This window comes from Artemia franciscana, chromosome 12 (assembly GCF_032884065.1).
Source record: "Artemia franciscana chromosome 12, ASM3288406v1, whole genome shotgun sequence".
NCBI classification, from domain to species: Eukaryota; Metazoa; Arthropoda; class Branchiopoda; order Anostraca; family Artemiidae; genus Artemia; species Artemia franciscana.
Genome location: NC_088874.1, coordinates 29931860 through 29953717, shown reverse-complemented (window position 1 = coordinate 29953717; position 21858 = coordinate 29931860). Strand labels below are relative to the sequence as shown.

Below are 21858 nucleotides of genomic sequence, written 5' to 3'. Positions count from 1 at the left end.
CCTCCTCAATCGCACGAAATTTGCTTAAAACCTTTTCCTGTCATTCCATTTCAAAATGTGATAATTAGGATTTCCTCTGGGAAAAATGTACATGGCTGCCTTGATGTGTACTGTGTCATTAACTGGCTATCGGCTGAATAAAATCAAGTTTTTAGAAATCACTTTGAGAAACCTGGGATGATTAGGATTTCCTCTAGGAAAAATGTATATGGCTGCCGGGATATGCACCGTGTCATTAGTACTGGCTATCGGCTGAATAAAATCAAGTTTTTAGAAATCATTTTGAGAAACCTAAGATGAATAGGATTTCCTCTGGGAAAAATGTACATGACTGCCTTGATGAGTACTGTATCATTAGCACTGGCTATCGGCTGAATAAAATCAAGTTTTTAAAAATCACCTTGAGAAACCTAAGATGATTAGGATTTCCTCTGGGAAAAATGTACATGACTGCCTTGATGCGTACTGGCTATCGGCTGAATAAAATCAATTTTTTAGAAATCACTGCTTTTAAGATTCAGTCCGCAAACGAAATGGCATGGCTCGCACATATTTCTTCTGTGGATAATTCTTTCCACTGGAAAGTTTTAAAATTTTAAACGAGCCAAAATTAAGTCACATAAAGAAGTCAATCTCAAATTGAACAAGAACCACAATATATGAAGGAATCAAACCCGAACTGGATAATAATTTCGTTAAAATTAACGTTCAAATTACGTTAATTAAGTCGCATAAAGAAGTCAATTCCGAAATATATTAATTCCAAAAAATAATGAAATATATCGGTCATTATTTTCTAATTTTAAAGGGGTCAGGTCTCTTCTGACTAATCTCGATTCTTGAGGTTGTTACTACCCCTCCCCTAGTCTGTAGAGATTAGAAAAATAAATCTATCTTCCATTTAACATTTGAAATACTGACGAAGGTTTCTTGGTTTGATAAGAAACTCCAGGAATTTCGAAATCCCTTTCATTTAAAATCACAAAATAATTAGAAGCTCGTTTTAAGTATTCTATCACCAAATTCTACCTGCCAAATACCATTCGATGTAGGCTGTACCAGTAAATCGTTGGAAATGAAAACTAACTTAAAGAAGAATTTGTTGACCTCAAGCACGAATAAGAAACAAGAACATGTGTCGAAGGCCCCTATTATTTAACTGATGCAGTTTTTAAACAGGTTTGTCAAACCTGTAACTAGTTAAACTGAGGTAATTCTGTAACCTTCATTCTGTGTATATATACAATATACAGTAAAAATTCAATAAGTCACAGTAGAGATTATTTAGCTGTAACAGTCATAAGAAGCAATCATGAGCCCAGTGAGTAAAATTATATGTTATATGATTATATAAATTAATTTCATCATTTATATATACAACCAGCAATATAATATATATAAACAATATAACAGATAGTACATAAATAACATAATTAATCTAAATGCAATTTATTTTTCAATTATAGGGGGCTTAAGGGAAATAATTTTAAGGTATTTAAGATGCCGTTTTGATTTTCATTTTTTTTTTTTTTTTTTTGGTAAATACTAATTTACTTCAAACTAATTTTTAGTTTTTATCATATAAATAAAATAATTTAATCTAAGTTCATAAGCTTAGCATCATAGGATTTATCTAAGCTGGAAAAACTCAGGCGTAAAGCTGACAATAGTACGTCTTAACGTCAAAATATCAAAACTTGATGTCAATTTTTTTTAATTTGTGTAATAGATACGAACAGTCCTAACTTCAAAGAGGGCTAGGGGACTACCTCAAGGAGGAGTTTCCAAGAGAAGTCCATTTTAAAACCAAAACTTCCGGATTCTTAAATATTTCAACGTAAAAAATGTTTTCACAAGGAGGGGAGGACATCAGATGCTTCTTGTGCGAGAATACTGTCCTCGTTTCCAGAGGGAATGTGCTATTTTTCTCTTATAATTCTTGATTTCGGTCGCGAATGTAACGTACTGAAATGGAGCAGAAATATGTGTAGTAAAAAGGGCCATTTTAAAACGTTTTTATTGCTTGCCATTATTTTTAGTCCTTTTGTTACAATATTTCGTTGATTTTATATTAGACTATTATATTATACTAAGAGAATTACGTTATATTTATTTAATGATTATTTTATTAAATTGATCTAGAATATAAAATTGTATATATTCTGCTAGTATTTTTACGAACATTTTCAACAAGAGTTTACTTGTTATTGCTCCATAAAATAGGTTTTCTCCTAAAAGAATATTTGGTTACCCAGAATCTCGCCTAAAATCAACGGCAATAAATAAACGAACTTAAACACTACACATAAATCGTTAGTTTTACTAACATTAAATTTCGCAGAGATCTTGGAGAGCATAATCTTCTTTCATGAAAATTTGGGAAAACTTCAAGAAATTCAGGGAAAAGTGGAATCACTGTCTCAGAGAGACCCCCGATCCCTTCTGTCACCAGGAATGTGTGCACTGTGCAGCTCTTTTCCATTGGTTAAAAGACAACTAGCTGAATTTTTCATAAGGAAAAAAAATAAATTTAAACAAAAATGCTGCATTTAATTTCAAACATTTGAAACTTAAGTAAATTCACCGAAACTTCTTTACTATAAAAATAACCCAAAATAAACAGATTGATCGATTTATAATTATCAAGGCGAAGAACTAAGCAGCAAGCTATGTAATTGAGGACTAACGGGTGGCGTTTTAAATGTGTCTTGAATTAATAATAACGTGCTTCCCCTGTTTCAAAAAAAAAAAGGTTAATCTTCCTTGGCCCCTTGTCGAAAAAAAGTTCGAATAATCAACGGATGAATAATTACTAATCAACAATAATTAACAATTAATATCTTTCATTTGAACATAATAATTATTCAGACATTTTCATTTAATTTTAGCTTCTTTCGAGTAAAAGGAATTTACTTATTGCTGCATTGGACAGATTTCGTCCCAAAACAAAATTGAATTTTCTAAGATCTCCCCTGAAACCAACATTAAAAAATGTATTAACTTTAACATTACGCATAAGTAGTTAATTTTATTAAGGTGAATTTTCGGAGAGATTTGGATAGCCCAATCTTCTTTCGGAACCCGTTGTAGCACAGTAGATCGATGCTCTGCTTAGCAATAGCACCCAGCACCCAGGTTCGATCCTTAGCACCCAGGTTCGATATCCGCTGCAGCATGGTTGGGCGAAAAGCTTGCTATTTGTTCCCGTAAAACACTCAGCAACCGAAACATCAAATCGACGCCCTATGCCCCAGCAATGCCTCAGGAGGATCTTAATGCTATCCTATTTATAATTCTTTCGGGGAGACTTGGGAAACCCCGAGAAGTTCTGGGACAGCGAAAGTATTGTGTTAGAATGATCATCGTCCCTTCGGTTCACAGAAATGTTCACCCAAAATAAATAGATATATTATAACTATTTATTTAATATAAAAAGTTTAAAAAAAATTAACGTGATACACTTAATGTTAAATGTTTTATTTTCCATTTTTAAGATAAACATTTTTTAAGCCTATAGTGTCAATCATTAAGATTAAAAACAATGCGAATAGACTATTGTTTCAGACAAATTTACCCATTTATAAGATTACTGTTTATTGTTTGGCCCGTGTACAATAATCATTTAGTCTGTGCGTAACATTTACATTTAATCTATTGCATTTACAATTACAATTTACATCTAATTTAAATTTACATTTTAATCTGTACGTTTACTGTTAGGCCCACTACTGTCCCACACACTAGTTTATCTCACTATGGGTCATTAATTTGAAAGTATAGTGGAAAAAATTTGAATGCAGATACAGAATTTGAACTTGGCTTTTTTTTTTTTTTTTTTTTATCTAAACGCATTGCATTAGGTGAGAATCCATTCCACCTTCTTTCCTTTTGCCAAATACCTGCTCCACATACCACCATGGACATGCTGTAACCCAAAACTGATTAGTAAATATGGAAAAAAAAGATCCAGAAATTGTTGTTTCAAAACTGATTGAGATACATAAAAAAAAATTGCAGATCCAGGTTTAGTATTCTTATTTGATTTATGTTTAATCTATTTTTTTCGCATTGTATTAGGATGCAATTTATTAACTTCGTTGCATCTACTTAAAGTAGAATATTTTTCTTTTTCTTTTTTATGCTGAGACCTTTCTTTTAACTTTGTAGACATTTTTTCAATTAAATTAAGTTAACCTTGATTTTCGTCAGGGGAAGGGAGATATTCACATACTCGTCTTAGCTTAAAGTTGCTGAAGCAAACAATTATTTTTCATTATATATTCCAAATTTTGGAATGGCAAGGCTGATAAACCTGTTCTGAGGTTCTACGGCAGAACATTTCATTTTGTAACTTTCTTCAATATTGTACCACTATTTGAAAGCGTTAACCCTATTTCTGGCATTTAAATTGGAACAGTGAGTTCAGATATTTCGCAAAATAACTGTGAAGAATATAATGACCTCCTCCCCCTAAAAGTGCTCTCCAGCCGTGTTTGTTTTCATGTCTCTACCGTGTATACATAAAATATTAGACAAACGTTAAATCACTTCTTAATTTAGGGATTTGCAATTGCTCTCTGTTTTGCTGCTGCCTTCGCAGCTCCAGCAGGTGATGAAGAAGCACAAATACTGTCACAAGACTTCAACCTAGATCCTGAAGATGGTAGCTATGCTTACAAATACGAAACCAGCAACGGAATCAAGGCAGAAGAGACTGGAAAACAGGTTACAGCTGGTGACGAACCTGGCACTGTCGCAACAGGCTCTTTCAGTTACACAGCACCTGACGGCACCGTGATTTCTCTTACATATGTAGCTGATGAAAATGGATTCCAGCCACAGGGAGACCACTTACCAAAAGTCCCTCAATAAGTTAAGAAGTTAAAGTCAATGCACAAATAGACGCTTAATAATGGTATTTAAATTAGTGATTTTGCCAGCAAATGAATAGTTGAGATGATCAGCAGGCTCTAGCTCGTTATGTAAACAAATATTTTGCTCAGATATATTTTTAATAATTTTTTAATAAAACATGTTCGCAACAGATATTTGTGGTAAGAGGTTAAAACTTTCATATCTAACGGTCCTTTCGGGCAGATATGTCGTCTTTTTGTGAATATGGACCTGAAATCTTTCTTCCAAATATCGACAAATTTTATCATTACTAAAACAAAAATTATTATAGTTAATAGTCTTTTCATACAATATGCATGACATTTCTAGATGGTGAGATTGAATAACTTTTTGGATTGTTTTTTTTGGGGGGGGGGGCGTGGAAGCGGAAATCAAAGACTCTTTCCAATTATAGGTAAGAAACTACCTCACGGTTCTGACAGTTAAGAAGGGGGTATGGCTGGGATAAAAGGGAACTCAAATATTCGTTTTCAATATTGGTAAAATAATCAAATTTGTAATACAAAAAGTAGTATAAATTTGAAATATGGGTTTTGTTCATTGTCTACACATAGTTTGACACAGTCTGATTCAGGCAATTCCTAAAAATCTCCGAAATCTGCACTTTTTAATAGAAAAATGGTATTTTTTAGCATTGGGTAACGTACAACGTAGATTTGTAACAATGATTTGTAAACATCGTAGGTTTATTATTGGGTAACGTCCAAGCAGAAACGTAAACAAGAGCTAAGAGCTCATATGGCCCTTGTGACGAGGCAAGAAGAGCTAAGAGCCAAGAGATCATATGGTATGAGATCTAACAAAATTCTATGAATCAACAGATTGATTTAAAAGGAAAATAAGAGGCTTAATGCCGGTCAGGAGTTAAAATAAGAACTCTGAGTCACGATGTCCTTCTAAATATCAAAATTCATTAAGATCCGATCACCCACTCGTAAGTTATAAATACCTAATTTTTTCTATTTTTCCTCTCCCTTTAGCCCCCCAGATGGTCGAATCTGGGAAAACGACTTTATCAAGTCAATTTGTGCAGCTCCCTGACACGCCTACCAATTTTCATCGTCCTAGCATGTCCAAAGCACCAAACTCGCCAAATCACTGAACCCCTCCCCCCAACTCCCCCAAAGAGAGCGAATCCAGTACGGTTCCGTCAATCACGTATCAAGGACATTTGCTTATTCTATCCAACAAGCTTCATCCCGATTCCTCTACTCCAAGTGTTTTCGATGATTTCCCCCTCAAACTCCCCCCAATGTCAAAAGATCTGGTCGGGATTTGAAATAAGAGCTCTGAAACATGAATTCCTTCTAAATATCAAATTTCATTAAGATCCGATCACCTATTCGTAAGATAAAAATACCCCAATTTTCACGTTTTCCAAGAATTCCGGTTTCCCCCTCCAACTCCCTCCCATGTCACAGGATCTGGTCGGAATTTAAAATTAGAGCTTTAAAGCACAAGATCCTTCAAAATATCAAATTTCATTAAGATCTGATCACCCTTTCGTAAGTTACAAATACCTCAATTTTCGAAATTACCCCCCCCCCTCAACTCCACCAAAGAGAGCAGATCCGTTCCGGTTATGTCAGTCACGTATCTTAGACAGGTTTTTATTCTTCCCATCCAGTTTCATCCTGATCTCACCGTTTTAAGTATTTTCTAAGATTTCCGCCCCCCAACTACCCCCCGAATTACGCTGGATCCGGTTGAGATTTAAAATAAGAGATCTGAGTTACGAGGTCCTTCTAAATATGAAGTTTCATGAAGATCCGATCACTCCTTCGGAAATTAAAAATACGTTATTTTTTCTAATTTTTCAGAATTACCCCTCCCCCAATAGAGCGGATCCATTCCAATTATGTAAATAACGTATCTAAGACTTCTGCTTATTTTCCCCACCAAGTTTCATCCCGATCCCTCCAATCTAAGTGTTTTCCATGATTTTAGGTTCCCCCACTCCAAACTCTCCCCCCCAGTGTCAACAGATCCAGTCGGGATTTAAAATAAGAGCTTTGAGACATGACATGCTTCTAAATATCAAATTTCATTTGGATCCGATCACACGTTCCTAAGTTAAAAATACCTAATTTTTTCTAATTTTTCAGAATTAGCCCCCCCCCCCAGCAACCACAAGGAGACCGGATCTGTTCCGGTTATGTCAATCATGTATCTAGGACTTGTGCTTATTTTTCCCACCAAGTTTCATCCTGATCCCTCCACTCTAAGTGTTTTCCAAGTTTTAGGTTTCCCCCTCCCAACTCCCCCCAATGTCACCAGATCCGGTTGGGATTTAAAATAAGAGCTCTGAGACACGATGTCCTCTAAATACCAAATTTCATTGAGATACGATCACCCGTTCGTAAGTTAAAAATACCTCATTTTTTCTAATTTTTCAGAACTAACCCCCCCCCCCCAAACTACCCCAAAGAGAGCGGATCCGTTCCAGTTATGTCAATCATGTATCTAGGACTTGTGCTTATTTTTCCCACCAAGTTTCATCCTGATCCCTTCACATTAAGTGTTTTCCAAGTTTTAGGTTTCCCCTCCCAACTCCCCTCCCCCCAATGTCACCAGATCCGGTCGGGATTTGAAAAAAGAGCTCTGAGACACGATATCCTTCTAAATATCAAATCTCATTGAGATCCGATCACCCGTTCGTAAGTTAAAAATACTTCATTTTTTCTATTTTTTCGGAATTAACCCCCCCCCCCCAACTATCCCAAAGAAAGCGGATCCGTTCCGGTTATGTCAATAATGTGTCTAAAACTTGTGCTTATTTTTCCCACCAAGTTTCATCCCGATCCCTCCACTCTAAGTGTTTTCCAAGATTTTAGGTTTCTTCCTCCAGGCTCCCCCCCCCCCCAATGTCACCAGATCCAGTCGGGATTTAAAATAACAGCTCTGAGACACGATATCCTTCCCGAAATCAAATTTCATTAAGATCTGGTCAACCGTTCGTAAGTTAAAAATACTCCAATTTTTCTATTTTTTCCGAATTAACGACCCCTCCCCCACTCTCCCCCCAGATGGTCAAATCAGGAAAACGACTATTTCTAATTTAATCTGGTCCGTTCCCTGATACGCCTGCAGAATTTCATCGCCCTGGCTTACCTGGAAGTGCCTAAAGTAGCAAAACCGGGACCGACAGACAGACAGACCGACAGAATTTGCGATTGCTATATGTCACTTGGTTAATACCAAGTGCCATAAAAATCAACAAACGACGTCTTCTCATGAGGTTTCCTTAAATATAAGGTTGCCTTTTATATGAGGTTTCCTTTTGAACCTCATTAAATATGACGTTTTCCTTAAAATGAGGTTTCCTTAAATATACAAAAGCTAATTCCGCGCTTTAGGTACAAACGTAACAAAATATACAATTATTAAACATATAGCAGAGCTTATCAAACTTATTGAAAAAGCGCGTCATGAATCTGTGTCGCCCCACCTCCATTACATATCCCACTTCTATCCTGTGTCAAACAAAATTCTTATAGGTTTTAGAAATTTTTTTCTAATCAAAATCTAGGCCGTTCAACGTTCAGCTTTCTAACTCGTGCCATTATGAAGATGGCACGAACATGGCTATCTTTCATAAGTCATGTCGCCATTTTTACATAGTCTCTTACTTGCATTCAGCAAATCTTCTGATAAGAAGATTTTACCGCACGCGGTAAGCAATATTATGCTCCGTCAGGTCTAATCCTACGCGTAGACATGGAAAATAAATACAAAGTATGTCATTATGACATTTCCTTGCTTTTTAGAAAAACTTCAATATCACTCTTGCTCCACACTCCGGTTGTAAGTGTAAGAAATACTATATTTTACTAATATTAAATTATCCATACTTCATTATTCCGTCATCTTACGAGCTAAATATTAATTTGATCCAGCTACTGCTCATTTAACTGTCCTAAGCAAGGTGGCTCCCACTGTCGGAAATAGCTTTTTCTTCAAAACAAGCTAGACTAACGCCTCGTTTTCATTTAGTGTTTTAATTACAAATTGTAAAATAAATCAACGCATGAGACTTGTTCATTGGTTGATTTACAATGTCTGCAAAACACCATACGGAAACACGGCTTAAGAGAATCATTTTCACTTCCCTATCTGATCTTACAGAGAAGTAAACTTTGTTTCGTACTTTTCGACTTTTCCCCAGTCTTCTAGGGGATGAGTAAAAATAGACAATTTAAAGGACACCCGGTTTACAGTTTACCTTCCAAGCGGCTTTTGCAATGTATGCTCTTCTTAGGTTTAACCTCTGGTCTGTTCTCGCTTAAGTCCCCTTGCTCAGCTCAAACATACACTATATATACAATTTATTTGGGTGACTTTTGCAGTATTTACTTTATTTTACAGTAGTATTAGCTTATTGTTACTGACCTGTTATTTCAAGTGCAAAATCGAAATTTAAATCGATATCGATATCTAAGCGATATCTCGATATCCAAAACTAATATGTTAACAAAACCGATATCTTAACAGCAAAACCAAGCCAACTGGGCTTTATTGGGTCCCTGTTATGCTTCACTAAAAGATTCGGCTATTATACTCCCTCTTTTTTATACGTATATATATATATATATTATATATATATATATATATATATATATATATATATATATATATATCATCAGTTTTTTTGTCAGGTCAATACATAATTGGGAGAACAACGTTGTATATTGCTGTTTTTTACATTTTGTATGTAAAGAAATATAAAATGATTTACTCATAGTTTTTCTTCTGTTTTTCTTTCTTTCTTTTGCACTACATAAATACTTTACGTTGTTAAAATTTCCCTTAAGCTGAATTTAAATAAATAAAATAATTAAATAAATTAACATATATTAAATCTTTTGAAGAAGTATATTCTAACTATCATATTTATAAGCGAAACTAACTCACTTTACCAGTAAGGCTTAGTTAAATGTTTTAAATGTTTTAAGCACAAAATTTGCTTAAAAACCTTTTCCTATTGCAAAATCGTTCGATTTTAAAATGCAAGAGAACCTTTTTAATTTCCTAAGTTTAATTTCTACTCCATTTCTCAGACAATATCCTCTCTCACGCTGCTACGGGCTTCCTTCTTCCTAATATTGGTTTCTAGAGGTGGTTACTTCCCCAACATATCTTTTTTGATTATCTCAGTAAAAACAACTTACCTTAGTAAGCTGATTAACTTCCAAATCTAGTAGTCCCACTTTACTTCTGGGTTCTGAATTATTCATAGCACTTCGGGTCTCTTTGCCAGTATAAATAACAAGGCCAATGGCAGTACCAGACGCAAGAACGGTGTTGCACCATAATGTGTTATCAATTGCCAAAGACTCTCTGCTGACTGTTGGTGAAGTCTGAAAATAACGGTAATTTAAGTACAACGGTCTCACTGTAGCAGTTAAAGAGTATATATTTTTTGTCATATGACTAGGATTACATTTTCTAGTATTTTTTTTCTGGTAGAGTTTTGTAACATTGTCAGCAGGACTTGATAAGGGTGAAAATATATTATTCGACTCCATTCTGTTTATATTAGGTCCAGTCAACTTTATTCTCAAGTACAACTTGCTATACTTAAATTAGTGACTTCCTAATAATTAAGTTATTTGAAATATCAGATTACGTGCGGTTACGCAAAACACTCTTTTATAAAAATATATATACTAAACACTGGTAGTACGGTCTTGGTTGCTTATGTACTACTCCTCCCTCTCCTCGAGGGAGGAGAGTGGGTTTCAGACAAGTCTGGAGAGAGAGCGAATGATATCCGTCAACTAAATGATTTTTCTATGCTAACAAATATTATATTATAGAAAATTTGCCAGATATCTGAAACTTAAGGGTGCAAAAAAATTAAAAATAACTATTCCACCTTCAGATTTCCTGCAAAGACGGATTAGAAAAACTACACACAGATAATTTACAGCAAATAATTTTAGAAAGACGGGAATTTAGAAGCACAATGAAGGCAGCAATAAAAAAAGAGCAAAATAAGAGAAAAAGATAAAAAAAGGATAAAAAAACGTAAATCAAACTAAAAAATGTTAACCACAACTTATAAACGCAATTATCTACAGAGAATTTGCGAAGAGGAGATTCCAAGAAAATACGATAAACAAACAAAACTAATGGTAATGCATGACGCTAGTTTTGCATTTAAAAAATTCTCTATAAATACAGCACAAAAACAAGATTTTTTGGCTGGATTAGAGAATTAAATACAACTTGACACATTCACATTTGAATACAAGCCACAATTCATAAATTTTCCAATAGAAGAATGAAACAGATCAAATACTTCACTAGCATACGTGGACCCAAGTTTAACCTATAGAGGCCAATTCGATAATTTTTTTTTAAACGGGTGCAGAAAGCTAACCGTTTCAGCTCCACACTGGAGCTACCCATTTCAGCTCCAGTTTAAGGAGTCTTGATAACAAAGGATACATCAGAAAAATCGACTTTTGACGTTTATTCAGAATATACAAAAATTCATCAAGTTGAGCGTTACCTGTCAAAAGTTACAAGCCCGAGAAAGTTTGCTTAATTTTGAAGAAGGTGCGGGGTAAAACACCCCTAAAAAATCAAGTGATCTTAATAAAAATCGCAGCATCAGATTTAGCATATCAGAGAACCTTACTGTAGAGGTCTCAAGCTCCTCTATACAAAAATGTGGAATTTCAAACAGTTCGTGGTAACAAGGTACGGAGCGACCCGACTCAATAGTAACCGAAACTCTAAAAAACGGAACTTTAATACCAATAGATATATCAAAGGAATTGGTTTATTATGGTGATTTCAAATATATAAGTTTCATTGGGTTTAGTTTTACGCATTAACAGCTATGAGCCGTAGAAAATTTGCCTGATTTTCGAAAAAGGGAGAATAACCCCCTAAAAGTCATAGAATCTTAATGAAAATCACACCATCAGATTCAGCATATTAGAAAACCAGAAAACCATACTGTTGAGGTTTAAGCTCCTATCTGCAGAAACGTAGAATTTTGTGTTTTTTGCAGATGTAAGATCACAGATGCGTATTTTTTTTTTTTTTTTTTTTTTTTTTTTTTTTTTTTTTTTTTTTTGTTCTTTCCTAGGGGTGATTCTATAAGACGGCTCATTCGAAATAAAAAATTAAAAATCTTAGTGCCCTTTTTAAGTGACTAAAAAAATTGGAGGGCAACTAGGCCACCTCCCCGCCCCTTTTTTTCTCAAAATCGTCCGACCAAAATTTTTAGATAGCCATTTTGTGCATCATAGTTGAAAGGCCCAATAACTATGCTTTTGGATATAACATGACCCTCCTAAAGCCCTACGAGAAAGATCTTTAAGCTATAAAATGTGTACATAGCATTTATTATTGGGAAGCATGCATACATTTTAGGGTAGGAGTGGTGGATTTTTTGCTAGGGGTTTTTTCACGGGGAATTTTCCATGGGGAGGGAATTTTCCAGGGGGTAAACTTGGCAGAAGAAATAAAACACTGGGGGAGTTTGCGAGAATTCTTATAGGAAAATCTTTTTATATGTCTTGCTTTCTCTTTTCCGTCTCAATTTTACACATGGAGTTGTTAAACGTAATTGTCCTGGGTAAATAATCACCGGGATTGAAGTGTCTAGAAGATATTTCCGTGGGGAGGTGGGCCAGATGATATCGTTTTTTATTAAACTGACGTGCAAAGTTTTATTAACTGATTTAACATTTCATTATGGACCTCTAAATTCCAATTTAATCGCTGCAGTAATCTGCTTAATTTCCCAGATATTACTCTACGAAAAAACAATCATTTTCACAAAAAAATCTACATTTTTCACCTTAAATCACTTATTAAAAATCAATTAGCAATTTAGCCTAAAATATGAAAAATTCATTACCAAGAGCCAAGACGCTTATCATCACATTTATTTAGAAAGAGAAAAATACCTGACTATATGTTCCAATGAAGCTATGTATATCTCTTTGTGGTTTTTCTGCGTATACTTGGGCAGCAATGTCAAATAACTCTTCATCAGAGTTAAGAGCTTGGGTGGAGGTAACCGCAAGCCGGAGCTTCCAATCAGTTTCTCCGTCAAGTTGGTCAGTTCTTATAAAGCAGGAGCCAGTCTTCTCCGAAGTTCTAAAATTAAAATATTGCTGCGGAACAGACAGCTAATCTTTCCGATAATATATATATATATATATATATATATATATATATATATATATATATATATATATATATATATATACAATAATTAATTGTTAACCTCTTTACGAAATTACATTGCTGTTTTTTGGGGTTTTTTTTCTTCAAACATTTGCTGCCCTTGATAAGGTCTCCCTCGTCCCCTAAATTAACATTGTAATCCCCTATCCATTATACTCTAAAGAGTTTCAGCTGAGTCTCATAAAAAATTAATTTATTCCCATAGCCTTGCCTGAGATACTGCAGATACGGCCTTTTTAGAATCTGAATATATTAGTGCCTTTTGATTTAGTTGAATATAAAATACTATTAGCCACTTCTGAGATATTACGCATACGTCATTTTTATAACCTGAATGCAAACAATGTTATTCGACTTAATTCTATATTACACAGCCTGAAAGTTTAGCTTAATACCACCATTTTGACAATATGGTGGCGTACAACATCTTTTGGTTTAGGTCAATGTTCCTAAACATTCCCTGAAAGTTTCAAAAAAAAACTATTAGCTGTTTCTAAGATATTTTTGATTTACATTCATTTTAATTATTTAATCATTATTTTTGATTTACATTCATCGGATCTTTTCAGGTACCATTTAGAGCTGGTTCGATTTTGGCTGAGTTTACAGAGTCACACTGCTGACTCCCATTCCAAATAAATAACCAGCGACACCAGGATTCGAGCCCCTGTCCTCATGAAAAAATTTCAAATCATTAATAGCCTATATGATAATGTTCAAACGTAATTGATAAGGAAAACCATGCTATTTAGCTGTAATCTTATATTTGAAACTGAACCAATTAATTATCGGTAACGCTGTATAAAATCACCCATTGCTATTAGGAACAGAACGTCTGAGTATCTTCAATAAAGTTTATACAATTTTTCAAAACTAGCACACCTGCCACGCGTTGCTCCGGTCTCAGAAAAAGAAAATTAAAAGAAACCAGATACAAAACATTTAAAATTCGTTGTAGAACACGTATATCAAGTTCTCGTAACAAAATATAAGTATAAGCAAACTGTGCCAATAGAAATTACAATTTGAGAATGAAATACTGATATCAATAAATATTTCTAGAGTATTTCATTGTTATAGTGATCCCAATTACATAAATTTTATCAAATTAAAAATTACCCATCCAAAGTTACAGGCTTCAGAAATCAGAATGTTGCAAAATTTTACAGAAAAAGAACAATAGCCCCCTAAAAGGTTTGCAACCCTGCTGAGAATACCACCATCATGTTCAGCATGTCCTACAGCGCTATTGCATAGGTTTCAGTTTAATATATGCTAAACCATGAATTTTTGCATTTTTGGAAATATTTCGTAATGGATGTGTGTTTATTTGTTAGCTTGTTCGTCTTTCTCCAGCGATGATTACACGCTTTATGTTCGTATACATCGGGAGAGAGCTCAATCGAGCGAAAAAATTAAAGTTCTGGTTCCCTTTTAAGAAACGAAAGGGATCGCGCAGAAGGCATATTTACAGAGACTATTGCTTACTTTGAGAAATTTACTTTGCAACAAAGTAACCAATTTCTTGCCAATTTCTGCCATTTTGTCCCGCAAGACAATATTTCTGGCCTGAACAGGACCCTAATGCTATTGAGTGAAAACTGCAAGTCAGCCGATCGCTTTAGAATTCAAAAGTTATATACGAAGCAAATATGCTGTATATCTTGCCGCGGCAAGGGCTATTAAATAAAAAACACATACAGTGTTACCAACGGTTATACAGCACTTTATTATTGCATACGAGCTATTGGAGAAAGAGGCCTCATTAATTCTTTTTGTGAGGAGACGGGGATACCAAAACCTTCAAAACGTGCAACTTAATGCTAAATTTTCAAGTTTTCATAAGAGCTCCATATAATCAATAAGAAGAAACAATTTAATTCCTAGCATCCCATGAGGAAATGTTATTGATTTACTATTTATTGTTATTTTCTCTGTTGCAATGACCCCGTGGCTTATTTTGTAATAAAAATCATATTATATGGTATTTTCAGGGGGAGGACATTTTCAGGAGCAATACTTCCATTGAATCTTCCGCTAAGAAATGCAAACATCACAACCTGAAATATAATTTCGGCGGGAGTAGTGTGAGGCCACCTTACGTGGTGCGTGTACCGTGTTTTTAGTAGATACTGGGAGAAAAGGATTGGTCCTGGAATGCAGGTAGGCCCGTGATACTGAGGGACGTAGCCTTCTCGTGAAGGGCGCTAGAGTCTTGAACGATGAACGATGAGACAGAAATAACGAGGAGGACGATGGGAGGTAAACCAGGATGCTTCTTGGTGAGTTCCTAAGTCCGGAGCTAGAAATGGCGGAGGACAAAGAGGTAAACCAGAAGGCGGAGACGTCCAGATATTCCCAATCAGACATTTAGGTTGAATCTTGGTCTGGTTTAATCCTTCTATCTTAGTCTAGCCTCATGCACTTACATGAGGACCGGGTACATCTAAGCCCCCTCCCCCCACAAGATTTAAGCCTTTCACGACCTTAATTTGGCTTCTAAAGCGATGAGTGAGGAACATTTCTGAAGATAGAATAACCACGGTAGATGCACAGAAAGAAGAACCTTTTGCTAGTCCGAGGCTGCCCTCAAGAGAGAGGCTCTGAGCTGGCCACTCAGGGGCTCCTCCTGGGTTGCGCTCTAATCCAAACATGGATTTGACATCGTCGTATGCAGAGGCCCTGAATTGCTGGGCAAAAAGCAAGGTTAAAATAAAATTTTCTTTTTTTAACGATGAGTGAATTTAATAACAGTAATTACTACAAAATCACGGATCCCCATCCGAAGGGGCCATAAGGGTGAAAGAGGATGAGTTGTTGCCTAGAGTGCCGGGTGTAAGCAACAACGGAGGACTTGGAGGGTTCTGAGGGAAAGAGCAACGCAGTGCATAGGAGCTTCTACTCTTACACAAAACCAAAAACGAGCTAAAGTCGGGGACAAGTCTGGCAGAAGCTCATTTGGATCATAAGCACTGTGAGAAATCTCGACTTAAAAAAATAGAAGAAAAAAAGGGAAGGCACAAGGCGGATAACTCGCAAGAATCAACGCCCATATGGGGCATCTAGGATAGTGAATTTAGGAAAGTGGGTCAGGGGCAGGGATCACCTGCTGGCAACCTAACTCCACTAAAAGACGAAAAAAGAAATAGGACTACCTTATCACAAAACACACCACAATAGGGTGCTCCAGCAAAAGAGCATCCCAGAGTAGAGAGGGGAAAAGGGAAACTGCTGATATCATAAGGCTGATTACCCTAAGGGTAAGTAAAGGTGAGTGGTAAGTACGAAGATGTTGTCCGTCTCATGGAGGCCGGGGAGGTCAAAATTATGATGGGCAATCTGGACTTTGCTCCTGACGTCGTCTGGACTAAATTAGAGGACAGCATAACACAAGTTAGATGCCAAGGCAAACGAACAGCATCATGGATCAAGGAGGTGGCTACTTAATCTAGTCAAGAAGGCTAGATTGCTGGCAGATTAATCTGCAACAATCTCCTATAATCTTAGAACACATGGAAAACTATAGGTTCTATCACTATCTTAGCTCCATGACTATCTACCTTGGTTCTACTGCCCTAGGAATGAAGCATGGACGGATAATAGATAGACATATCTATTAACAAATCAACTAATATTATTTTATTTACAATCCTATTAAATGGGGGATTAAAGCCAGGTTTGTTTCTCACTCAATTGGACTATGTGTCTGGACTTTTTCTACAATTAGCCATGACTTGATGCCCACAACTATTCCATTTTAATTCAAAAAGGCTAAATTGCTGGCAGATTAATCTGCAACAATCTCCTATAATCTCAGAATGGTGTTCACTAAGATATCGATATATATAGAAATGCCACAGGAGCCATGGACCATTACCAGAAGAGTTATAGGGGAGATCAGAGTGTCTAAACCCCACATTAATAATGAAGTAAGCACAGCTCCTAAGGGATGCATGTATCAATCTAAAAACTGAGATACTTGGAAATTATCCATGCATTGTTCTAAAGATTCAGTAGCCATAATTATGAAGAATCTGATTGGTTATAGTGTTATCGGTATGTTTATTATAAAATATTATCAGTTGTTGAGAGAAGAGGAAAAATGTTGGCATTTTCCCAATTTTCCCGAGGAGGGTACTTCAGACCAATCTTTGGACCAGATTACCGTGTCCATATTGTTCTGTTTGAGATCTTCCAACAAAGAATCTATCAACATTTTCCCCAGCAATCTATTCTATATTGTTCCACATAAGTACAGCATCAAATAATCAGACGAAGCAATAAAAAGAATTATATACATTTTATACACGCATATTAAACAAAAATTGTCAAAAAATTATTTTCAAATTCGAATATTTTTTAGGAATACCCTTGACCCCTCCTTCACACAAAGGACTAGCGATCAGCTAAGAATACAAACATCATGGAACGCGCAATTGTATAGAACTAGAACGCAGGAAAACATATTACCTGATCAGTACCATATCAGCTGGCAGCCTTTGATCCTTTTCAACAACGATAAGGTCTCCCACTTTTATTTTCATAGACTTTACTGTAACTCTACCTAATTTGGTAAGCTTTACGTACTTCATTGAGTTGATTTCTGAGTCACGCTTCCAACGCCTGTAGTCATCAATGGCTTCTCTTATCATTGTTACAAGCAATACAAAAGACTGCCAAAAAAAAAGTTCAAGTTATAAAAAAATATTGATACCAACAGATAAAAGCGGGAGAGGGGATAAAAATTAGCTTCATAACAGTTGTTAAACGTTAATTAATTTAAAGGAAACTTGGCAACCAAAACAAAAAAAAGATAAACAAAGAACCTAATCAATATCCGTAAAAAACTAGCAGACTATTTGGCATTGCACCAGAAACCTACCAAAATATTCACCCCTGAACCCCCCCCCCCCTTTCCCCCGTTGGCCGGCCGTTCGTCCCTGTTTCCATCATTTCCTCCCATAAAAATAAAATAATACCAAAATCAAGACAGAGATTCCATCAGGCATCATACAGGCAATTTTTTAAGTAAAAAGGCTGAAGAAGTAGCTGCTCTTCTAGAAAATCTTACAAAAACCTTTAATGTCAATTCTAAAAGCATGTTTAAACATTTTTAATTTCTTAAAGCTTTTTAAATACGTTTTTTAAATACGTCAAAGACGTGTATACTATCAAAATAGTCTAAGCACTTATATAGATTATAAGGACTATGTAAACACATGTTTTAAACAAGCGTCTTAAACAATAAGCGTCTTAAACAAGGGCGATAAAACACTACATCCTTTTTTTAAAATACTATTATGTATTTTTTTAATACATTTTTAAGATACTACTGATTTAGGCTTAAGTAGAAACATTCCTTAGGTGGACAGGCTGGATTTGGGAGCTACTTCATGAGTCAATTAATCATACTGTACAACCTTTTAACAAAACGACAAATTCACAGAACTGCAGCAAAATTACCTAAAACCTGAATTACCCCATTACCTACTGAAAAATTACATAGAACCTAAATTGTCTAATTACCTACGGCAAAATTACATAGAACCTAAATTACCTAATTACCTACAGAAAAAATTACCTAAAACTTGAATTACGTAATTACCTACAGCAAAATTATATAAAACCTAGATTACCTAATTACCTAGAGCAAAATCACCTAAAACCTAATTACCTACAACAAAATTACCTAAAACATATATTACTTAAAGCTATAAGACACGGTGGAAGACATCAATAGAATCCTTATTACTCAAAATGTACAGTCGCTGGTGATGTTTCTAATGATTGGAGAGACAGTAAACACATCCTCCAATTTTACGAATATTTCTGGTTTGTTTGCATTATCACAAGTTGATGATCATATTGCTAGAGACGATCAGTAGTATGACTACTGTAGAAACAATATATTTTAATAATGCAGAGCAAACTATTTTTTCCGTCTTCTTGTTTGGTTACCCTAGAGGTCAGGAAGGCAAAATAAATAATTACCATAAATTTTAAACATACAATCAGTCAAGATTGTAACAAGACAACGACCCTCAAAACTCCCCCCAAACCTTCGAAAAAAACCTGAAAGTTCCCATATTAGACCATGGGTCAACTCGTAAACATAACATACAATTACTAGCAAAATGGCATTAAAGTGGCATAAGGTGGGTATAAAGGGCTGTTCCGGTGTTGCGAGATGATTTGGGATCTCTGCTCTGTCATAAGCTCCTTCCTCTGTCCTTATCCCCGAAAGGGAAACCCTATTTAGGAGGATTAAAAGTGGTTACAGGATGGACTTTCAACACAGTGCAAATATTACAAAATTAAGACAACATCAGGAAGACAAAATAAATAATTACCATCAATTTTAAACATATACTAAGGCAGTTGAAGATTGTGAATGTCTCTCAGCTTTATGGTATTGCAACTAATTCCTTAATTATCTTTTTATCCTTAATCACAAGATTCATTTCACAATTTGTTCAGCTATTAATCTTTTTGCCACAGTTATCCTCCCATTAATTAAGACAATATATGCTTCATAGTTAGATTTCATCCAACTAAAAGAGCAGGGATTTAAATTGCAAACACCGTTCCTAATGTCTGGAGATCATTTGAATAAAAGAAAATGATATTTCTAAACGAAATTTATTTTGTCTTGAAATTATATATCTCTCTTTTTAGTATGAATTTTGTAGCAAAAGCAATGCCTTTATGTCTGATGCAGCATAACTAAAATAACAAAAATGTATTTTGATTTTTTTTTTTTGTATTTTCCTTTTTTTCTTTTTTTATAAAGGTCCAAATACATAAAACTAAAATAAAAAAGAAGAAATTCCGCTTTTGAAAGAGACTCGTATAGATAACGTACAATTACTAGCAAAACGGCAGAGTACAATAGTTGCTATTATTACTATGTTCTTTACCAAAAGTCACAATTCCTAAAAACTTAGATCATAAAGAAGGGAAAAGATCCAAGGAGTTATACCAATCTCAATACGCAATAGAAATTAAAAGAAAACCACAAACCAAAATTGTTAGAGGGTATCTAAAGCAATAAGACAGAACCGTAAATGGATTCACTAAAGTCCCGCTGTGTCTGGATTCCCAGACACAGCGATAAGACCAATAAATCCAAAGGATATAGGTGCAAGTTCAACGTAAACATAAGCATAAAATGATTCACCCGATTCGAGAGATTGAAGGGGGGGGGACAAAATATGGAATAGTATCTTTATATCACTATTGTTTCAGAAGGATGTCTTAGAGGTATACCCTCCCCAATCCAGTGGGAAAATATACCTCGTTTATGTTTAGGTTCATATTAAGTATGTCAATTTTTTCTGAAGCCTTAGAGTTTCACTTATTTAAAACTATTTTCAGTACTTAAAATACTTTAAAAATATAAATTTCAGTACTTAAAATACTATACAAATATTTTTGTATGAGATGAACGAAGCAAAAGAAGGGATAATATACGACTGAAAAATAAAGATGAAAGACTTACCAAGGGGCCCCAATATGTATAAGGGTAACCAATACGGATTCCAGGAATGAACTGACTACATGCCATAAGAAGAAAATACAAGTTCAAGAAGAATTTGAATTGCAGGAATAATACCTAAAACAGGAGACAACACAAATTAATTCAAACGTAATGTAATGTAGATAAATGCAGACACCCTTGACTATGCTTACCTAGATATTTATTTCGAATTCACCGACTGTAATATTTGAAAAAAGGACAAAATAATTGCTAGCGAAACATAAGGTATGAATAACAATACCTTAGACTTTAGTTTCTTCAAAGTGTAAAAGGGTGTCAGTAAGTAGCCTCCAATCTTCCCTCAAGTTGCCCGCTGCGTATATCCTTTCACTCTAGGATGACACTCGTCTAAGGGGCGCTTCTTTCATATTTGTACGTCCTGCGGAGCGGGTTCTTTGGTCTTAATTGGTGACGGGTACATTTCTATGAGCAGTGGAGTAGCATTTTTGGATGTCTGTGATCTGGTCTGTGATGCCCAGGTTATCGCAATGTTCGTTGTTTCACAACGGAGGTGATGTCTCTTCAGCGTGCATAGATACGAATCCGGTCATTGCTGGCATAATCTCTCCAGTTGATTTTTAGGACAAAGTGGAGATAATTATTCTCAAATATAAAATCAAATATCAAAATAAACCAAATATATGTCAGATATGTATGAGAAGAGATCAAAGTTCTACAAATATTGAGTGAAATGTTATGTTTTACATATATTGACGTCAATGACAATTTGGTGATGTATGAATAATTTTATGTCCATGTCTGGTGCATTATTTGCGATGTATTTTCATACTTTCTTCAAGTCGAAAGATGGTAATGTTTCACCTTGTTTCATTTTTTCTTGCTTGTAAATTAGTGCTTAATTAATATGTTTACCCCCCCCCCACTCAATCTTTTTTAACAGGTCATTCAGCCTTTGTGAGGGGTGCTTGTCTTGTCTTCTTATATCTATCAATAAATTTAAAAAAATATGTTATTACTTTAGCTGTCTCGGGATTATGATGAAAATGTCCTCACAAAGAAAACAGAGCATAGGAGATACTATTAAGAAACTTCTGCTATATCAGAAGATTAAAAAATATTTAAATCATGAATGCAAAAAAAAGACCATTTTGGCCTAAAATTTTTCGTGAGCATATAATTAGGTTTAATGAAGGGAGGTACGTTTACAGTTAGAAAAATCTTCATGACCCAGTTGTGCT

The 21858-nt window shown here is 35.1% G+C and overlaps 2 protein-coding genes across 2 annotated transcripts in view; one reads left to right on the top strand and one right to left on the bottom strand.

Moving 5' to 3' along the window:
- Positions 1-21858, bottom strand: part of LOC136033972 (probable phospholipid-transporting ATPase IIB) — a 128812-nt gene that overhangs the window by 86570 nt on the left and 20384 nt on the right. Inside the window, exons 4-7 of the mRNA XM_065715001.1 lie at positions 20621-20734; positions 17593-17795; positions 12840-13032; positions 10083-10271 (exon numbers count right to left, since the gene is read on the bottom strand). Of these exons, the coding sequence (XP_065571073.1) occupies positions 10083-10271; positions 12840-13032; positions 17593-17795; positions 20621-20734 (699 nt within the window). The remainder of the gene's footprint in view (positions 1-10082; positions 10272-12839; positions 13033-17592; positions 17796-20620; positions 20735-21858) is intronic.
- Positions 1241-4918, top strand: LOC136033970 (endocuticle structural glycoprotein SgAbd-1-like). The gene is made up of 2 exons (XM_065714999.1): positions 1241-1321; positions 4561-4918. The coding sequence occupies exons 1-2, from the start codon at positions 1313-1315 to the stop codon at positions 4870-4872; spliced, it is 321 nt and encodes a 106-aa protein (XP_065571071.1). The 5' UTR covers positions 1241-1312; the 3' UTR covers positions 4873-4918.